This window comes from Cyprinodon variegatus, unplaced genomic scaffold, assembly GCF_000732505.1.
Source record: "Cyprinodon variegatus isolate N-32 unplaced genomic scaffold, C_variegatus-1.0 Scaffold156, whole genome shotgun sequence".
In the NCBI taxonomy this organism is placed as follows: Eukaryota; Metazoa; Chordata; class Actinopteri; order Cyprinodontiformes; family Cyprinodontidae; genus Cyprinodon; species Cyprinodon variegatus.
In genome coordinates, this window is record NW_015150609.1 from 727,255 (window position 1) to 748,710 (window position 21,456).

Sequence of the window (21,456 nt, forward strand, 5' to 3'; positions counted from 1 at the left end):
TTCCAATCTATCCTTCCTTCCTTCCTTCCTTCCTTCCTTCCAACCAATCTATCCTTCCTATCTATCCTTCCTTCCTTCCTTCCTATCTATCCTTCCTTCCTTCCTTCCTTCCAATCTATCCTTCCTTCCTTCCTTCCTTCCTTCCTTCCAACCAATCTATCCTTCCTTCCATCCATCCATCCATCCATCCATCCATCCATCCATCCATCCATCCATCCATCCATCCATCCATCCGACAACCTGTCTTTAAAATACATACAAAAACAATCTTTGCAATTTTTTCTCAAAGCAACAAATTTCTAATCATTGAAAAGAATCACAGTGTTTCATTTCTTGAAAAACTTCATGTAAACAAAAAGCCTATCAGCAATAGTCACAACCCGTCTCGCTCCAAAACTCCACACTGCTCTATCTGAGACCAAGACAAGAATGAGTAAAACATGCTGTCAGTATCAAGACCTCAACCATAACCTAAGAATATTGCCTCAAGACCAAGATCGATCTCAAGTACTACAACACCACTGGAACAATCATGCTGACATTAGACTCTGAGCTTTTTAATACCTGAAATGATTCCTGATGTTTTGTATCACTGAGATAAACAATGACTGGCAGAGTTTGGATCCAGGTCAGGGATCTGGATGATTACACTTAGTTTTGGTTAAAAAAAAAAAAAAAAACACACACCTTTTTGCTTCTGCGTTTATTACGTCACCTACTGAATATAATACAGCTCTCCAGGCCTGGGCCTCTCGACTTTACACTGTTTGGCCCAACGACAACAAAAGAATTAAAATATCATTAATGAGCAGAACCGACGTGAGCAAATCAACTTCTGCTCTGCCATCAAATATTAATTAGCACTTAGTAATTAGCTGCATGAACACAAGTCTTTGAAGTCATTACTGATGAAAATCAAGTTGCTCGTTATTTAAAAGGAATTATTCACAATTTCTTGCCTAATTGCTGTAATTATGAACACATGACAAATGTTTAGCTATAATTAAAAGCCTTCACAAATTCCTTTGAGCTGTGCTGTTGTCCAACACCTAAACATTATGGGGGAAATAACATTTCCTTGTTTGTTGAGCTTTCATTTGAAGTTTTGGGCATCAGTCTCTTAATCCAAGCATTCCACTCTTCAAATTCAAAGAGCAGCTTTTAAAGATCTTTGGTATTTGTGATTTCTTCTGTGGCAGCTCAGATTTGGATCAGCCTTAGTGGGATTACCATTAGAAGACAAATGATGACGGTAAACATCAATGTGCATACCCAAGAAATTACTTGAATCTACCAATAATAAAGACAATGAAATGGTGAAAGTGCCAGCAGTGGTCTATCTAGGCAGCAGAATGTTGGAGCTTCAACAAATTTGATTTATTTATTTTAGTTTTGGAGAGTTTGCATCATTTTTGATCTTTTACTAGTCACCTTAGTGAAATTATCCTGACCTTTTTTTAGATTCCCAGTGACAGAGCACCGCCAGTGTACAGGGGTCTGAGTGGCTCTGACAGCAAAATAATATCGAAGGCAGGATCGTAATCTTGATGAACTGACTGCACAGATTGAGTTTTTAGGTGAGCTTTCTCACTTAAAACATATCAAAACTACTTTTTACCCACTGATCACAGCAAAAATAGCTGCCATTATTACAGGCAAAGAAAGGATAGGGTAGCTCCGCCCAACGCACATCAGACCCACTTATTAACAGTGCAGATAGGGCAGCAAAGATGCTTCAGCCACTCGTCAGAACTAAACTTGTACAAGCATCAAAAATGAAGCAGCACACGCGTTTTTGCTGCTCCTTAACTAACTCGATCATAAGTGTTGTTGAAATGTTTGTAGTCAGTGCAAGTATTAGAGCTTTTAATGCCATGGTGGTTTCCAAAAGTGGGAGGTAACAGTGCCATCGAAGGCAACTCAAGTTAAGCTTAATTTGCATCTCAAATCTCTGATACAACAAACCAATTAGCTGTGAATTATTGGGGCAATAACATCATAAACCCTTTAAGAAGATGGTATGAGGCTTCAGTTATTGGTAATCAGGTTTCACCACTAACACACATTGAACGAGTCATACTGATGTCTATCAAAATCATCCATTATTATCGCTGTGAGGCATGCTTGGAAGCATTGATCAGCTCCCACCATTCCACTAATGCTTTTATTAGGCCACTTGTTCTTTGGATGATATTGAACCAATTCTCGATCTCCCCGATATCTGAAGAGACATTCCTAATAATAACAGTCATAAAAATAGATATTCATTTTCTTGTTTTCATCTCATGCTCTTGATGGCAGCTTTATCAATGAAGGTTCACATCTGTGTAAGACATGGTGCAGCTGGTCGGACATATTAGTAGCCAGAGTAAAAGGGAAGTTAATTTTTAAAGCAAGATGATGGAACTCTTGTAGCATAGAGGCGGACATTGAAAGAGCCTGGGCAGTCAGACCTCTTCTCTTTTCTCTTATCTTCTCTTCCCTTTTTCAGTAAAAAGTTTTGTATACATTTCTTAAAAGTTTGCTCTTGCAGATGATTGTGCATCTTCAGGCCATACTGAAAGAACAGACTGTCCCTTTACGTTTGAGACCATGGTTCTAAACTGAGGGATAAAGACCACTTATTGCAGGCTGGGAGTCAGAAGGGTTTAAGCTTTTTTTTCCCAGAGTAATAGTAGTATAGATACAGGTGACGTATAGATTGTTTGGGGATTCATTTTCTCTGAAGCAGGTATTCTTTTGGTCCATCATGGCGTAGAAAGAGCTGAGTATTAAAGCAAAGCTCTTTGTTTACCTGTCTGTGCCTCACCTATGATAAGATATATCAGCCCCCAGCATCTCCATGAAGCAGCAGGTTTCCCAGTTCACTGATGCACAGTAGGAAGATAAGTATTCATCTTTCTGTCTCTGTGTTTTCTAGTGTTGCAGCTGATCTGTTTTGGCTGTTTAGAACAAATCAGACTGTTCAGTGATGTTTACTATAGCACCTGCTCTGAGTGAAGGCACTGGGTCGCAGATGGACCAAGGTAATTGGTGATGCCATTCTTCCAGGCCATCCAGGTGTTCTGGAGATCCATGGTGTTCTTATCCATTAGAGATGAACATTTTGAAAAGGACACCTTCAGCGTCAGTGTTCCTCTTCTCTACCCTTGAGGAGGTCGTTTCAGAAGTCCTACACCTTTTTTGTAGTTTTACACACAAAAAAACATGTATTTAAGAAAAAGATCTACATTAAATGAAAAAAATTGAAAGTCTGCAGAGGGAGGTGAAGTTACAGAAGTGTGTCGTCTCTTCCTAGCCTGTGATGAAGAATCAGATGCAAACCCTGCCCTCCTGCAGCTCATTCAGCCTGGCCTGCGCTCTGTGTTGATGTCTTTGTTTGCTGCAGAGTGTTTAGTCTGTGTTATCCACGGCATCTGTCTCCGCTCCAGACGGATCTAATGAACTTTTAAGGCGTGTTGCGTTTCACGCCTAAGCAGGCAAATTTGTCACATTCATTGCATCAGACTCTTCACCACATCAGAGTGTGAAAGCTGATGGTTCGTCTGCTACAGAGGTTCACTGGAGCATCTAGAAAGTGGATTTATCTAAATGTAGAAATGGCAGTTTACTGATTTTTAAGGAAAATAATGGAACTTTAAGGTTTATAACTTGTGACAAATATGAAGGCTACAAAAAATCTGAATCTGCACTGGTTTCCTGTTCTGTTTGAGAAGCGACAATCTGTCATCCTAGTTCTTAAACAACACCTAGGATACAGTATAATTCAACATTTCAGAATACTGCTACACTTTTATATCTGTACCGACTGAAACTGGTACAACAAAATAAACCGGCATGTTTCGGCATCAATCACACCTATTTGTCTTATTTATACTAATGATGGAGGTTTGATCTGTAATTTGAAACGGATCATAGATGTTTGTGGAGTAGGAGGCGGAGGGGTTGTTAACTGACGTTGATGTGTCACATCATCACACCTTTCGAAGAGGTAAATGATGACGAATGCTCCTGGTCGCGTCCGCCTCCTCCGCTGCCTCAGTCTGCAGCTGGGTCTTCAGAAACATCTGCTGCTCTCAAGCTGCCGCTCCACGGTGCAGACAGGAGAGAACACCCACAGACACAGAGTAGCTCATCTGCTGATTAAAAAGGAGTTTGTTGTAGAGAACTTGCAGCAAGCCTGATGTATCTATTTAGTTTGGAACCCACTTGTTTTTAGAGTCTTTAAAAAGGTAATAAAGCTCCATAAACTTTAACATTTTATGCATTCACAAACTTTAAGAAATATATTTGGAATTCTAGTATATGATAAACCACCAGAGGGAGAACAGTAGTTGTTAGTTAAAGAAAGGACACATGCTTTTAACTTATTTCCCCATCTAGTAGATGTCATATTGGCCTGTTTTCCTGGATCTGGATTGGACAATCTTAGCACCAAAATACGCCGTTTCCTTCCCTTTCTAACTCTGCTGTGTTTAGGGTGGCTGTTCTGCTAGAAGGGGAAAATCCTTACCAGGTTAGACTCTTTCAGCGCTGATGGTTCAATCTATCTTCCCATCAACTGTAAGTAGCTTTCTTATCCCTTCAGATGCAAGCCTAAACAAGCACTGCAGGAGTTTACACCTGATGCTGACTCTGGTACAGGATTGTTTACCATAGGCAGCAGGCGACACATAACCTGTTAAAGGTAGTAAGCATGGAAGAAATGCTTCAAACACACCAAACACTGTGTTTTCTATCGAAAAAAGGACTTATAACCAAGTTATTAACTCTGTGATATTAATTCAGTTCACTTCTGTTTATATAGCGCCAAATCACAACACATAGTATCATCTCAAGGCACTTTACAGTTCACCAGATCATCCAGTCAAATTGATTCAAAGTTTTCTATCTGAGGAAAACCATTTGATTGCATCGACTCATTGACTTGAATGCAATCCCTCACACTAAGCATGCTTGTAGCGACAGTGGAGAGGAAAAACTCTCTTTTAACAGGAAGAAACCTCCAGCAGAACCAGGCTCAGTGTGAGCGGCCATCTGCAGAGGCCGACTGGGGTTGAAGGAGAAAGAAGCAGAGACACAAAAAGGAGCAGAGATACTAAAGGCAACAAGCTCCACAGGTGGCCCCATCCAGGAAACACACAGCCAGGCAGATGAGCTCAGAGACATCTCCCACCTCAGATGAGAAGAGAGCACATCCAGACAGTCACAGTCAGAGAAACAGGACTACACTGAAAAACAGGCAGATATTGAACATCTATAAACAAAGGTGTTGACGGCAGCAGCACAGATGATGTTTCTCTCATCAGATGAAGCTACTATGAGAAAAAGCAGACACAGCATAGAGTTAGAGATTGAATCTCGTAAATTCTGCCGAGTTGTAGAGATATTTTATATATGTATAACCGTAAGGACTAAGCCAACTTTTGGCCCATTTGCGAAGGATATAACACCATAAAACTTTGTAGGGCGTCCACGTCCAGTTACAAAATTTCATAGGTATCCCGTAGATTTTTTGTTTTGTCTGAAACGTGCAATCCCTTAAAAAACACACACACACTAAAACTGGCTGCTATGACTTAACAGATTACCGCAAAGTAAATAAGTGCCCTTCTTCTTTAGCTTGGGACAAGCCTTGCCTTTACATGTTTATCAGGCCTGTCTCTCCTGTCTGCTCCTCACTCCATCATTTCTGCTGAGGAAGATGTTCCCATTTCTCCTCCCGCCGTTCTCCATCCATCTCATTTCCTGTCAAGCTGCACTTGCCTGGGCTTGAGCTTAAACAGAGCAATGGGGCCGACTCTGATAGCATCTTCAGAATGCTCCAGCAACATGGCCAGATAGGACCCAGCAGCCGCATCTCCCTCTTTAGCCACCTGAGCTCCCTGAAATGTGCAAGATGGAAAGCAGAAGGGTAGAGTGATAGAGCAGGACGAAAGTGAGTCCTTCAATCATGCTGGGAATTAGAAAGAGACAGGAGACTGAGGGAAAGATGCCATGAGGTATTTCTCTCCGTCACATCAAAAACAGGACAGGGTGTGTTTGTTTTGTTTATCTGGTTGACCTGGTGAGCTTCTTTGTTGGAGTTTAGGACGTCTACTTTAACCTCTAGGAAACGAGATTTAAAATATTGGGATGATTGACTGCAGAACTGTAATCCCATTAGCGAGTCATCTGATGTTGGAGCATGCTCAGTTGATCATTCTTCCCCTTCCTCCTCCAGCTGATAAGGAATAGAGAGGAGGAAAGACGGAAAGCCTGAAGGGTTACACTTGTTTATCTGTGAGAGGGTGAATGGACACACCCGCTCACTTGGTATCTCCTGGCAACGACCTTTGATGAAGGTTGGCTTGAAAATGGGCCAAGATTGAGCCAAAGTCCCTTTGATAAAATAAGACACTTTAACACGATTAAAGGTCCTAATGCAATCAGTGATGTTTCAGCTACAGCTCAGTTAGCTTTAATGAAAGGGGCTCCTCCGTTTGATACTGTCGTGTGTTAAAGAGTTTACTTCCAGAGGCCTCAGTGGAGAACTTGCAAACATCCTTCCCGGGCTCCTTGTTCAATGGCTGACATGTCTGATGTCTGTGATCCACCATGTCAGGAACCTTTTGAAACACTTCCAACATTGCTGCTTGGGGAAAATATAACTGGATCATCCATGAATGATTACTTCTGAGAATATCTACTCTATGTCTCCTAAGACAAAAACATAGATGATATACTGTAACCTCTAGTAGAATTATGCAAAAACCTTTATTATAGCAATGTTTAACTGAGAACTCAAAATGCAGATTGAGTGAAGGTACCAAAATCATAATTACTTTTAAAGAAGTTTAAATTATTGCTGACAATTTCCCTCAACAGTAGGTTTAACTGGTCAGAAAATGAAGCTTTGAATGCATTTATATGTAAAATCATTAAAAGGATACATTTTTGTCTTTTTCTCCAAGTGTGATCTAATACATAAAGCGTAGCTTGATCTGTTTCAGTAGGACCTGTCTAAGGATTTTTAAACTAAAGGCAATAACAATCAGCCTAATCTGATTGACGTTGAAACGCTTTTACCAATCCTAGAACTCAGGAACTGTACCGTCGCAGAGCTACAACAGCTAGTTTTCACATTATATAGTTTATCCATACGCAGCGTTTTTGAGTAGAGGAGGAAAAACTGAGCCCTGGACCAAACCAGCAGTGCCAATATGCGAGCAGATGAAGCTATGAGAAAAACCAGAGAGAGCATAATGTTAGAGATTGAGCTAACAGATTCTGCAGAATCGGAGAATAGAGAATGATGAAAAAGGATGCCCTATATCCTCCAGAAGCCTAAGCCTATAGCAGCATAACTATAGAGATAACTCAGTGCTCCACTGTGCTTTCCCGGATCTGCAAATGAAAACAAGTTTTTGAATTGAAACCAGATGAAAAGGTGTGTGGTCCTTACCTTTTTTATGGCTGTATACGTCGATCAGCCTTTATAGAAATTTAGCACCTGTGCCTGCTCTGGAAACAGGTGATCGGCAGCTGCTACCAATCTTCGTCCTGAAGTGTTGTTTCCATTGTTTTCTTTGGATTATTGTTTCTCTCTTTGTCTCTCTCCAGCTTCTGAAATCAAGTCAAAAACTCAATTCATTGAATTCTACTCTTGTCAAAGTGCAACAAAGGGGCTGTTTGGTGACATTTCTTTTTACGCTCTCTGCCTGTCAGTCGGCCTGATTTGAGTTGTAAAGAAAACAAACCTCAGCTGTTCTCGAAACTGCAGCTGTGCCCCACAGCAAATCCCCTGATTGTCATAAATGTTTTGAAGGTTGCTCTTTGTTCAACATCTGGCCTGCACACAGCGCGGTTCAGCACTTCCAAACCTCCCTCCCCATTCCCACAAGCCTGCACAGAGGTTCAGGCCAGCAGAGTTAGCCAAGCACTCTTAAAGGAGTCAGCTGGCTGCGGATCAATCCTTTGATCACGCCACTGCTACTTCAGTAAGCTTCTGTTTGGAGCTTTGTATTCAACAGGGAATGTTTGTTTCATACACCCCAACATGGTGTGTCATTCTTGGACACCAGCTGGCCTCTGATGCTTTTTACTTTTTCCCTTTACAGACACGGTTTGAGGTCAGGGCATGCTTTTTTTTCCCCTGTCATCTCCTGCACCCAAGAGCCATTTATACAGCCCAGTGGTTAAAACATGCTTCCCTGTGTGACTGCTGTGGAGCACTGTTTATCCATCTAGTGTTTGTTTCTTTGATGTGTGCAGAGATCACAAGCTGGTCCACATTAAGAGAGTCTGCATGCTTCGATGTTTGGATCTAGAAGATTAACTTACAGTGTGCTTTGGAATGCTTTCACACAGAAAACAACAGAATACATGAGTTTGTGCTTGAAACTAGAGCATTATAAAAATTCTGTATCTTCAAATTGCTTTAGCCACTTCTTGCAGTCACTCTTCTTCACCCTTCCTGCTGCTTGAGATGACACAATCAGGCCTATGCATGACTTTATTTCGTCAGGATGTCAGGCCTGTCAGGCGTCACACATGATGAGCACCTCTGTGACTCCATTAATGGATGCCAACCCTGCATTCATTAATTAATTTTTGTTTTGCTTTGCGTCATTCTTGGGAGACCTCCCACCTAACGCCTCCTGACAGGATGAAGGCTGCTGATGCTTTTTACAACATCTGCAAACATTTATTATGACTTGAAACAAGAAAGCAGCGAAGTCCCGTTTGTGTGTATATTTATAGGAAACAGCCACGGTGTTTCTTAAGAGACGATCTTAACGTCTTGTCGTTCTTGCTGTTTATGGCATTTAGACTTGGCAGGTAAACATTGAGGTTTTTTCTTTCTAAAAAGGGCCGAGTCCACCTATTTAGGAGCTCATCCACAAACTAAGAACAGCAGAAACGGCAGACTTGCTTCTTGCACAGATGATCTGATTTTGCAGAGTCATTTTAGCCACCAGGAACGTCACCTGAACACCAACAATCGGAGCCAACAAGGCTGCATTATAGAAAAAAAGTCTGTAAGAAAGGCAACCATTGCTACTGATTAAGGGAACAAGACTGTTGAGGCTTGTTTGGAGGAAATGATTGTTTGGATATCAGAGGGTTTTTTTCAAACACAGTTTAATTATAGTTTTGATAGCAGACATAGCAGAGGAGGGAATTTAAGGAAAAACAGGACTTTTTTCTGCATATGTATTTAACTCCCTACTGATATCCATTTCTTTTGATACAGACTTACATGGATATCTAGGGAACATTTAGGCATCATTAAATGAGTCCACGTTGGAACAAAGCATGTTAATGTTTTTTTGGTTTGTTTGTAATTTGTTGCAAGAAGATTAGATATGGAACAAATAAAAAAAAAAACAGTCTAGTATGTTAGGAACTTTACAGTGAGTCATTAGATACATTAAGTCAAATAATTATATTGCTAAACTCATCTTCAATGACTGCGAAAAGTAACATAAAGGCCAAAGATGAGACTTTTGTAGAGTTTACCCTCATAAATATGGATCTAAAAGTGAAACCTCATTGCTGTTATCCTGAATGCAATAGAACCTTACCTACTGCTGATGTCAGTACCACGACATTCAATCACAGATGTGGGCGGCTGAGTCAGCCGTTCTGATGCAGATTCACAGACAGACCCAGACCCCCCCCCCCCAAAAAAAAAAAAAAAGTTGTTTTACCTGCAGCTGCTTTTTTGTTTTTATTTGATGCAGCTCTTTGCCCTGAGGTTCTTTTAATCAATCAATGTCCATGGGCGTGTTGGCTGAATAAATTCATTTTCTCTTAAAGACAAAAAGCTTAAAATAACAATTTCAGATTTATACCGCAACCTTTATTTTGAAGGGCATAGATTGGATGTGATACACAGACCATTTACTGTCGGCCATCGGCTGCTTGGCTGGAGGAGAACCAGCTTTAATCTCATCAACACACAGTGAGCAGGAGGATGATTGAATGTAAAGGAGACTCTCCAAAGCTCTCGTCTCTGAACTGTACCATGGAGCGGCTATCAGGGGTCGCCAAATATCCATAGCAACCATGAGATGCTTTCTACATGATAACTGGTTGTTTGGGATGTGTCATCTTTTCTCACATCACAAGCATGAATGTGAATAGTTAAAGACATTGATTGGAATTGTGTGCTTTGGGTTGATAAGGCTGAGCTTTTTGACAAAAAACATTAAAGCACGAAAACTTTGAATAGCACCGCATGCCTGATGTTTAGAACAGTGGAGGATCTGTGATGCTGTGGGCCTTTTTTTCCTAGCTACAATAGTTTTTTTTTTTTTTTTTTTTGTTAAGCGTCTAATGGCCTCTACTTAAAGGCTGAAAAAGAGACAGTGGTGTAATAAAACAAAAAACCTGAACAAATCGGCACAGAGGTCAACATCTTCCCACTTTATTTCAGCCTGAAGTAAATCAATAGAAAACTTAAAGCTACAGTGTGTAATAATTACAGGGATATACAGTCAGAAATGTAATATATTATACATAACTATGTTATTCATCATCATCTACGAGCTCAGCCTCTTAACCTTAATATTTGCGTTGCCTTAGAATTCGTTATTTATAATTACATAGGAGCGGGTCTCGCAGCCATGGAGGCAGACATCTTTGCGCTACGGCAGCGCAGAGCCAACAAACTAGCGATTGCGAGATCGCCCATTACGCTCGAAAGTAACTAAGGCAAGTTGAGAGAGATGAACTGAGACAGTACTGAAATCTATACCCTACACAGACTAATAAATACTATCTGTAAAATTATCTATGTAAACAAACCTCATCACTTGAGAAGGTAGGTGATGCGGACGTTGTGGAAGACATTTTGTCCCGTAACGCTTGCCGTACTGTTGGGGGGGAGAAGCGGTAAGGGGGAGATGTTCATATTGCTGCGGTCTGCAGTCTGGACTTTAGATGTCACTGAAAATTACACACTGTAGCTTTAAAGGCTGAAGAGAACAGTGGATGGCATAACACCCAAAAACAACATTTCTTTTTTGGTTCGTTTTTACGTTTTAACTTTGCTTCTCCTTCTCTCAGCTTCACATTTATCTAATCCTTGGCTGAGTTGGGTGTTTGTTTTGGGTGAGCAGCTTGCATTTAGATTGGTCCATTGGGAGTGTCATAAATTCTCCCTCAACACGACTCCCATTATCCATCTTTGGTCGGACATGTCGCCAAACTCCGAGAGATGTGTTGATAATGGAGGACAAACAGAGTGTTATTATCATCACCTTTGCTTGCCTGTAGAACGCGTAAACACTCTCAACACATTTGTAACGGTCAGTGCTTCCAGGAATTATTCTGACAAGAAGGGTTTTAATTTACTTGTCCAAGAGTAGCCACTTTTTATTTTTAAGCCTGGCTTGTGTACTTCAATTTCAGGTATTGATTTCCCACATTTCTCTGAACGACTTTCAATAGTCCCCAGAGAATGAGCGTGAATTTGTTGGATTGAGAAGGCTTGAGAAAGGGAGAAATAAATGGAAGTGTGACAGAAGGGCCTTTCTGGTGGGCCCGTCTCCTCTGGGATTTTGTTTCTTTATCAGTTCAGGAGCGGTAAATGTCAAATCTAGAGACGAGACCTTTTTCATTAATAGAAAAGGACTGAGAAATGTCTCTGTATTATCAAGTTATCGTTTATTATTGGAAATCATTTTTAGGTGGCAAGTTTTTCTGTCTTAAAGGGAATATATATCAGAGTGTCACTAACTCTGCTAGCTATTTAATGTTGGCTTCCCGTCTTTAAAATGTTGCTTTAAAATAAGGTGACCAGATTTCATCATCAAAATTAAATTACGACAGCGATGAAATTAGGACAGACAACAAAGAGGGACAGTGATGCTATCATCCTTTTTTACATATTTATTAGATATTATTAGATGAAGAAGAAGCAGGTTCTATATGAATTCATCAGAAGATATTAAACATTCAGTTATTTTGGTATCCATGTTCTTTGGGGTTTGAGTCAGTCCACATCTTCCACTGTGACTGCCTTAACTTTCGATGTGGTGCTGCGCTGCAGAGTAGCGGTACAGACATAAGATATTTTTCCTCATTGTTTTTAGGTAGGTAAAAATGTCTCTTTTTTATTTTTATTTTTTTTTAAAGCAATATTAGGAAATGAACGATCTAGTGCCTAGTTTATTCCCTAATAGGGGTGTAAATCACACCCATAATGGCGATACTATTCAGTATCAATTTCCTGACCCAACGATTTGATTATTTTAGATACTCCATTCGATTAATAGGTACATTTTTTTTTCTTACAGGCTAGACAATGTTTCAAATTTAAAATAAATCAATGAAAGCTGTAACATTGTTATGCATTTTATTTGAGAAACAACACCAAATACCAGAAGTAGTAAAGTTGTACTCCACCTAGGCCTATGAAAACCCTATCACTGAAAAATAATAATGCCACTGTGTCATACAGTCTGAAAGGCCTTGCATCAAAAAATACTGCAAGCAGAAGGAGCGTAATGGCTAAAAGAACCAAGGTAGGAGGGCAAAATAGGTTTAGCGCCACCGCAGCACGGGAGTCAGAATCATGTCCAGAAGCAAATGGATAAAATCATCAATACTTTTGCAGACATGTCGACGCACCGGATCGCCGGCTGTTGAATCGATGCATCGATACAAAAGGATTATTATTTAAACCCCTATTCTCTAAAGTCCAAGCATTTACTTTCTTTTTTTTAACCATATCTCAAGTCCTCTGTCAGATTTAATATGAATTTTCGACTTTTTCCCAAATGAAATAACTCTTTAAAAGGCTTATATTAGCAGCTTTTAGCCACCCATGTGTCCCCCAACAGTGCTCCATTAGGTTGGGTGTAGAAACTGTAAAATTTGTTCAACAAATATAAATAAATTCAAACTGATTTGTTGCCGACTTTTAATGCTTTTAAATCTTAATCCAGCTATAGATATCGGCAGCACATGTGACAGTAAATATTTCCATACAATCTATCCACAAATTAATTTTTAAAAGGAGGGAAAAAAATATGCATGGATAATTTCCTCCTAATTAGTCCCAGAGGGTAATATATATGTTAATGGAAAATGTTGAATAAATTGGTAAAACAGACTGAGTGCTCCTTTCAGGCGACACCTTTCAGTTTGTATCTCTGGATTATCTCTCTGTCGCCTGGATGGTTCAGAAGATATTTCTTGGCTCTGCAGGATTATGTATCTGTCTATATGTATTTTTGGACCAGAATGAAAAGGAGGCTTAATTATTTTTTTTTTATTCCTCCTCTCTGACTGTGGCAGTAATATAGCAAACATAGAGCACCGTTGTGTTTTTGATCCAAGGTGAAAGGAAGCCGTTACCCACTCCGTTACTAGTGTGGAAGGATCTCAGGGGAAATCCCTAAAGCCTCTTGCTCATTCTTTTAATCTGCTCATTTTTATTCTATACCTGATTTTAATTAAGAACAGTGGGAGCCCAACTGTGTGCTTCTGTCTGTGTGTGTTAGTGTATCCCTGCTTGCGCTGAGGCACGGTTTAAAGGAGTTACGCTGGTTGGTTGGTTGCTCTTTGTAGCGTAGTTCCTTTCTGTAAATCTCCCATTGATGGATGCACAGGTTCATTAGCATATGATTATGATTATCAGCTTTACACACAAAGCTAAGCGGAAGATGTCAAACTAACAACTGATTTCAAATACTCTGTTTCCATCCTCACTGGACTAATCGCCTTCTATCCTATAGAAATGACCGTCCTCAGCCACATGGACATCAGTGGCGTCTAATGATGCTTTTATCACATCGCTTTTAGATTAACAAAGGACCCAGCTGTCTATGCGGATAAACCTTCTTCTCCTTCCCTTCCTGACCACAGAGACATCCCTGCTCTCCTAGAGTTGCCTGCCTTCTTCACACTCTGGTATTAGGAGTTGAGATTAGCAGCACAGCACTTTTTCTCAATAGATGTGCTGAGCAAGGACGTGGAAAATGAAGCTCCCATCCAGTCGATTCAAATGGAGAATTGTGATTAATTGGAATCGATGGCTTTGGCTTCGAACGCTCTCCACTACCTCTCTTCTTCTTCTCTGTCTTGACCTCAGCTCAAAGTGCTAATGTACAGTTTAGCACAGAGGCATACTGATACACGCTCATTTATAACTTGGTAACCATCCGTTTTAGCAAACCCCGGTTGTTGCTGAATGGTAAAAGCCAAGTTTGGCACACATCCACACACCAACAGTCCCATTCTGCTGAGGCACACTGATGAGCTCCGTCCAGAGAGATGAGACCAGCCTGGAGGAACAAAGGGTTAGTCGATTTGGAAACCCAGCGGAGAGACTGCCAGCCGGGTCAGAGAGTCTGAACCGATGGTGTGAGGGACCGGTGTTTGCTGCTCCCTGCAAAGGTTCGATCTCTGAGGAGGCATCAATCTGTGCCGGCGGAATCGAAAACCCCCACCCGCTTACTGTTTAGGTCAAAGTGCAGCATCCTGAGAGATAACCCAACATTTATACCGAGCTTAACTTGTAAATGGAAGAAACCTCCATTCATACAAAAATCGAACCACTAAAGTCGGCAGGAGCTGTTATTTGCTGTTACTGTTCTGAAGTAACAATGCTAATAAGGCTAAAAAGAGCTTTATCTGTATATCCAGTAATAAGAGCTAAAAACATTTTGCATGGGTGCCAAAGTATGAATAAGTGACTGAATAATTCAAATAATAATTTGAAACGTCCTATTTGTTATACTAGTATCTGAACATGTCTAAATGACTTAAATTTAATACCATTAATACTTTGTACTACCATATTTTTTCATTAAGACCACAGGTTGATTTTTTTATTTTTATTTTTGTCAGACCAACATAGTGGCTCATAACCATGAAGAAGTAGGAGAAAGGTTCATGGAAACCTGAAAGGCGTTGGATTCATAGTATAATCTTAAACCTTTTTAAGCTGACCTTAAGAGTAGAATCCAGTTCCAGCTGTTGCCTTCAAGACAAACCAAATAGATAAATAAAGTTATCAGCAGATATTCTTTGAAGGCCTCTGAGGAAGAATGAGTTAGTCTGCTTCACTGTAGGGAATAAAAATTTTTCATTTACTGTCTGAAAAGCTTTACTAAACGAAACTTTGTTTTGTATACAACAAAAGTTTAGAGTCTAGAGAAAAAATATAAAAATTGAGACCAAGGTACAAACAGGTCAGGGAGAATGATATGAGGACATCAAAGTAGGGTTAGTTTATGAATAGATTTCCCAACTTACATGCAACTGGAAGTAGTTCAATTAAACCTGGAAAAAATATAGAAAGTTTAAAGTGCAAATGGAAAGATGCTTAGACATGCTGATGCCCCCGCAAGAGGATATTACTGTGGTAACCATGAGGTCTGCATTAACTCTGGAGGAGCTGCGAGATCCTCGGCTCAGGTGGAAGAACTATTGACAGGATAACTATTAGCTGAGCACTTTTAAAAACAAGTCTCTCTTCTACTAAAGAGCTGCAAAAAGAAATCCGTGATTGAAAGAGAGGATTATGAAATCTTCTCGGTTTACAACCAAAGCATTATACGTGGCAGTAAACTTACAATCTACCTTAGTACTTACTTTGACTATTTTCACAAGTATATTAATAATCTAACAGGATTAGCTCTTGCTTAGAATATTAACATCAAAACAAGATCAAAAAGACTTTTAAGCTGGATCTAAAATTGTGAGTTTTTACTTGAACCATTAAAATGGTCTAGTCAAAGTCCAGACTTGAATCCAATCGAGAGTTTGTTGCTAGACTTGAGAAGTGTTAGAAACTGAGTTCAGATTTAAACATTTCTATTTTGGCTTGCACGCCACACTTTTCAGATTCTAGAAAACCTTTTGGTTTTCCTTTGTCTTCACTGTGTTTTACAATACTACCCGTCTAATAAACCTGTTGGTCTATCCCATAATAGCTTCAAATAAAAAAACACAGGGTATGATAAATAAATAAAAAAACTTTTGCCTGGCACTCTGTCAGTTTGTTTATTTAATCAGATACAGACCTACCAGATAAGATTATCATTTCAGGGTTAATCTCTTTGCTAATAAATCCTTGTATAAACAGATCTCACAGCACCCATTTATTAAAAACAATTACTTGATCCAGTGAAGAACGTGAATGTCTCCAATCTAAATAATTCAGATCATCCTCCGCTGGCTTGATTATGGAGCAGGTGATTGGCAGCTCTGACACCAAATAATCGGCCCTAGCATCAGCAAAGCCCATATTAGCTGAGCTGCTGTGCTGAGATATACCCAGAGAAGCTGTGCACTTCCTGCAGAGCCAGAGGAGATGACGAGCTGTTGGGGCGTTATCTGAAAGTATAATTTACCCTGGAGCCACACTTGGCAGGGATTTAGGGTGATGTCTGTTCCAGAGGGGTGCAGACACCGAATCATCACTCAGCACGTGCTCCGCATCACTTCCTGCAGAAAAAACAATGTTTCAGGAGACAAAGTTGCATTTGCAAACAGATGAGCATTCTCCGAAAGCAGCGTGCTTCTTTCATCTGCACACACACGGCTCAGTCCCGCCATTTCTCACACGCACGTTACCAAGGAGACGAGCACAGTTGGCTGAAATGCTGGAGAGCCTCTCCTTCGTAATAAAGCAGCATGATTTTCTTTTCATGCTTGATTGAGAGGCCTGCTTACTTTTTGAAACAACTCTTTTTCTTTGTTTTCCTGCTTCACTAATAAAGCGAAGACGGCAGTTTTCGGTCTTAGAAAACCGGTCTCTTCGATATAAGACGCTGTTAGAGAGATTGTTTGAGAGGTGGCCCCTTAAGTGTTGGTTATAGGCTGCTGCCCTCACTAAGTAATGATGTTGTGTTGCAATAAAAGTTGGCATAAGGCACCATTTAAAGCCTTTCAATGCAGCTTTTTTAATTACAGCTGTATATCTATCTCTCTGCACTGCTAATTAACATCCAGCATGGCTGCTGGTGTTTATTGAGGGTCTGTGTGTTTAAACGAGGCTGCTGTGGGTCAGCATGGACTTCTCGACCTTTGGATTTTGGGGAAGGAGTCCGGAATATTAATTGGAGGATTTAGTTTTAGGTTTGAGCATTTTATGTTTTTAATTAAAAGTAATTTCCACCCGAGTGGAAAGCTGTTGGGTTCAAGGATCCATCTGTTTACTCAACTGCAATTTAAAAAAAGTTTATAAAAAATAAATACATGATTACATCTTTAACAAAGTTATCTCTTTATCCATCCTTCAATCTGGCCGTCTGCCGAACCATCAGTTTCTTGATGTCCGTCCGACCAGCAGACCCAGTAGTGCTGGAGCAAACTGCAAAAAATTTAAATCAAGTCATTTTTTTCTTTAAATAAGTGTATTTTTTCTTGAATTGAGGAGGAAAGTCAGACATTTTGCCAATGGAACATGACAATTTAGATTTGAAATAAGAAAAAAATATTGAAATGTCTTATTTCAAGTGCATATTATCTAATTATATAGACTGAAAATACTCATCCCATTGGCAAACTATCATTTGCCTACTCAAATTGAGAGTAATTAGATTTAATTTAAGAAAATTTTACTTATTTCTAGATAATTTTTGCAGTATAACGTTGGGATCTATTGGGATCTCCTTGATGCACAGTAACTGTCATTCACTAATTTATTTCCCCTCTGTTTGTCTTTTTTTCCCCTTGCCTTTCAGGGATTCCAAGGTTCGCCAGTCAGCCGTCTCCAGCCTCCGTGCATATCGGGGACAGCCAAGTGGTGGCGTGTGAGGTAAACTCAGACCTGGTGCCTTTCACCCGCTGGGAGAAGGACAAGGAAGCGTTGGAAATGAGCGACAGATTGATCCAGCTGCCCAGCGGGGCTCTCGTTATCAGCAACGCCTCGGAGGCTGATGCCGGCCTGTATCGCTGTGTTGTGGAAAACGTGGGTTCCTCCAAGTCCAGTGAGGAGGCCTTGCTGCAGACGATACCAGGTAATGCAGGCTGATGGATCTAGGTTGCTATCCAAGTTAGGGTGATGCTGATATTCTTCCCTGTCCTTTATCTAATTACATTGTCTAGGATGTTGTTCCGTTATTTATTTAGTTATTTAAGTAGCCAAGGGAATTGACTTCACTTTCTATTGCATTTAATGACATTAATTTGTTGTTTTCTCTTTGGGTTTGCTCATTAAGTGATTTTATAGTAACTCACCTATAGCAGAAAGCGGGGTGGAAGTCCAGCCTAGAAGGGTCTCACTCTGCCCATATGGACATTTGATATACTGATTGTTAAATACCAAACTTCTGCTGGCTCACAGACGATATTGGAGACAGTAATTCAGACTTCAATAAGACCTCTATGGGCTTCTTTGTCCTCAGTTTACCTGCTCTGAGGATGCTTGCTGACTTGGCAGATATTTTAGAGCCTGGAAGATGAACTCTCGTTACATTGTCTCAATAGTTCGTTTATCAGAGCGGCTAAAGATGCAGACAATGCAGCCTCCCATTGGGGCAGCTGAGAGGCTTCCGATGAGAGGCGATAAATGAGATTTTAATGCATTAAAAGGTGTGGGGCTACAAAAATAGATTTTGGAATAAAATTCATATTGAAGGAAGCCACATTTCCTGTTTAGGATTGATGAGTCTGTATTGTGAATGTTTATATTGCCTAGATTTTAGCTGATGCTTTTGGTTTTGCTTTCCCTACTTTTATCAAATGTTACACTCATAATAGTCACTTGATCTTTAGTTTTGGTTTCCTGTTAACCCTGACTCTTTTTAATTGTTTTTCAAGAAACCGGAGGAGAGAGGAAGCTGGAGTTTCTGGTGCAGCCTGCCTCTGTGACCAAGCTGCTGGGTGCCAGTGTGCTGCTGCCATGTGTGGCCTCAGGTTATCCTGCACCTCACATCCGCTGGATGCTCGGAGACAAAGTGCTGGAGGAAAGGTATGAGCCTGCATTAATAACAGCATTTTATTATCAAAACGGTTTTAAATAACTTTTTTATTTACATGTTATTATTAAGAGCTCAGATTTCTTCAGTGGGTTTAATTAGAAGTTCCTCCTCTGGACTTTGTCTGTTTTTGCTACTTTTCCCCCATAGGAATCGTCCATAGACTAGAATATTAATATTACTGATTTATCGTCAAATATTAATGTAAGCACAACACAATTACTAAGCACTACCTCAGCAGACACGAAGTAATATTTCAAGTATCACAAATAGCGGTAATGTCTCTGGTTTTTTTAGTCTTACACTGCCCTAAAGTAAACATTTAAAATTAGATATATTTATTAACTGAGCTCCTAAAGTTCAAGGAGAGTGATGTTTATTTAAAGACTGGACTTTTCAATCCACAGTAATAAAAAAATGTCTCTTAAACGGACAAATCTCAGATGAAACTAAACTTTAACTTGTTTTATTCTAAGCCAAGTAGAATAAGGGTTACAGAAACCAGCGCTGAGTTTTGCTGTAGCTTCTAATCCAGCCTGGTTAAGCTATTTTGTTTGGTTTATCTAATAATTTATCTAAGCTACTTGGTATGTCCTTGGATAGTCCCCTACAATTCCTTTTTAAACATAAATTTTTGTACTAAAATGTTCTTTCTGTCATGATTTGTGGACATTAAGATCTAAAGAGAAGCCTCATCTCCGGGTCAGACCCTGGAATTCAGTGAAAGGTTGGAGTCGGAGTAAAAAATACGCAAAAGGGGGGTGACTCCAATGGCTAGAAGTTGGAAGGGATTTCGCTGGGAGTTGCAGGGAAGTGGGCTGCCATTCGACTGACGTTTGACTTGAAAGGGCCATTTTGAATGGCTGCTACTGTATATCTGCAGTAGTATAGCCACATTTATACTACCCTTTTAAAACCGTGCCGAGATCGTTCCGAGTACGGTAACCGAGATAACTGTTGAGTGTAAATGGTGTGCAGAACTGAACCAGATTGTGCCAGACACAATGGAACCGCGCTAACATGGTACTAGTTCATCAGGAGGGCTTGGCGCCGTTCAGTTCTGGCTCTGTTCTAAGATAACAAAGAGCGCACAATGGAACCGCGCTAACATGGTACTAGTTCATCAGGAAGGCTTGGCGCCGTTCAGTTCTGGCTCTGTTCTAGGATAACAAAGAGCGCATGAGCAGACCGTGTCATCTCCTTACAGTCAGCTACCGTAATCATGAAGTTTGCAACATGATTTCCAGTGATGATTCCGATTAACAGTGTGATGAATCTCAACTCCTGTCTTTGTTTACTGCATCTCTAAGCCCTGATTAGACTAGCATTTGTCATACCCACTCCCCAAAAGCAGACTCTGTCAAGTAAATTCACCATAGGCTGCCGTCTTCGCCTGATTCTCTGCAAACTTCTGAATGTTACGGATGCTGCCATGTTGGTTTGCTTATTTACCTCTAGAAAGCAGTAGTACCGTAGATCATCACTAGTGTGGTGTGTCTTGATTCGGTTAACTGACCGAAGCTCGGCACGGATCTGTTCTCAGAAGGTAGTGTAAATAGGATTACTGTGTATCGTCCCCAATACAAGGACTAGCCGATATTTAGTCCTAAACCCGAATCTGTCATTTCCCCTTCTTTTATTCAATCTACTTTTTGAGAAGCATCTACAGCTGTAACAAATTGCTCCCATTGCTTCTGGCCTCCAAAAAGCTAAACTGTTTATCCTGCCGCCTGCATCTGAGGTGTTAATGCTTTTCTGCCACTGCTGCCCCAAGAGCTTCATGGGGGAGAGTCAGATTTGTAAACAGAGCCACTTCATCTGGGAGAAGAGGGCTGCCGGGGTCGCCTGCAGAGGGGAAGTTTCAGAGCGCCTGTGCTCTCACTCCTTTGGCTCTCATTAGCTCAGGCATTGTGACTCAACATCTGCGGAGAGAACAGGACCGAACGTGGGAAATTTGATTCTCACCAATTAAAAAAAGGCACTCTGTTTACCTAACCCCCCATTGTGCCAGTTCTGCTGCATAATAACTCTGCAACTCGGCGGGATCAATAAAATACATAAAAGAAAGTGTTGAAATGAGGCCCATTTATCTAAATCCAGCTCTGGATGGGATTTCCACCATAAGTGAAATTAAATGTAAGGTTGCCATGTTGTTAACCATGACGCTCCTGTGTGTTGTGAGGGAGAATGTCATTAGCCCGACGAGCTGATGGTTCAAAGCACAGCGCCTCGTAAGTTAAACGTCTTTAATGACTCTGATTGTCTGCAAGTGTTCTGACCTCCAAAGGGAGCTGGCTAAAATGGCCCTTATTAATCTATCTTGTATTAATTAGAAAATAACATCCGGTGTGAATACATCTCCACTCTTGGGTGTCTGTAGAAGTAATTAGCAAGCATGCTGAACTCTCTGGGAAGCCTTGGTGATATTGAAGGGGACAAAAAGCCTCCTGCTTTCAAAGAGATAGTGGAGGGGGGAATAGATATCCAAGAGTTTTCTTTGTTTTTTTAATGCAGTAATGACTATTAAGAAGAATAT

General features: G+C 40.4%; 1 protein-coding gene across 15 annotated transcripts in view; it reads left to right on the forward strand.

Annotated features, from left to right (window-relative positions):
* The window catches only part of neo1 (neogenin 1), a 230,847-nt gene that overhangs the window by 104,615 nt on the left and 104,776 nt on the right, over positions 1–21,456 (forward strand). For all 15 annotated transcript variants that reach the window (XM_015377565.1, XM_015377567.1, XM_015377554.1 and 12 more), the window contains exons 3-4: positions 17,685–17,960; positions 18,763–18,913. In XM_015377565.1, coding sequence (XP_015233051.1) covers positions 17,685–17,960; positions 18,763–18,913 — 427 coding nt within the window. The remainder of the gene's footprint in view (positions 1–17,684; positions 17,961–18,762; positions 18,914–21,456) is intronic.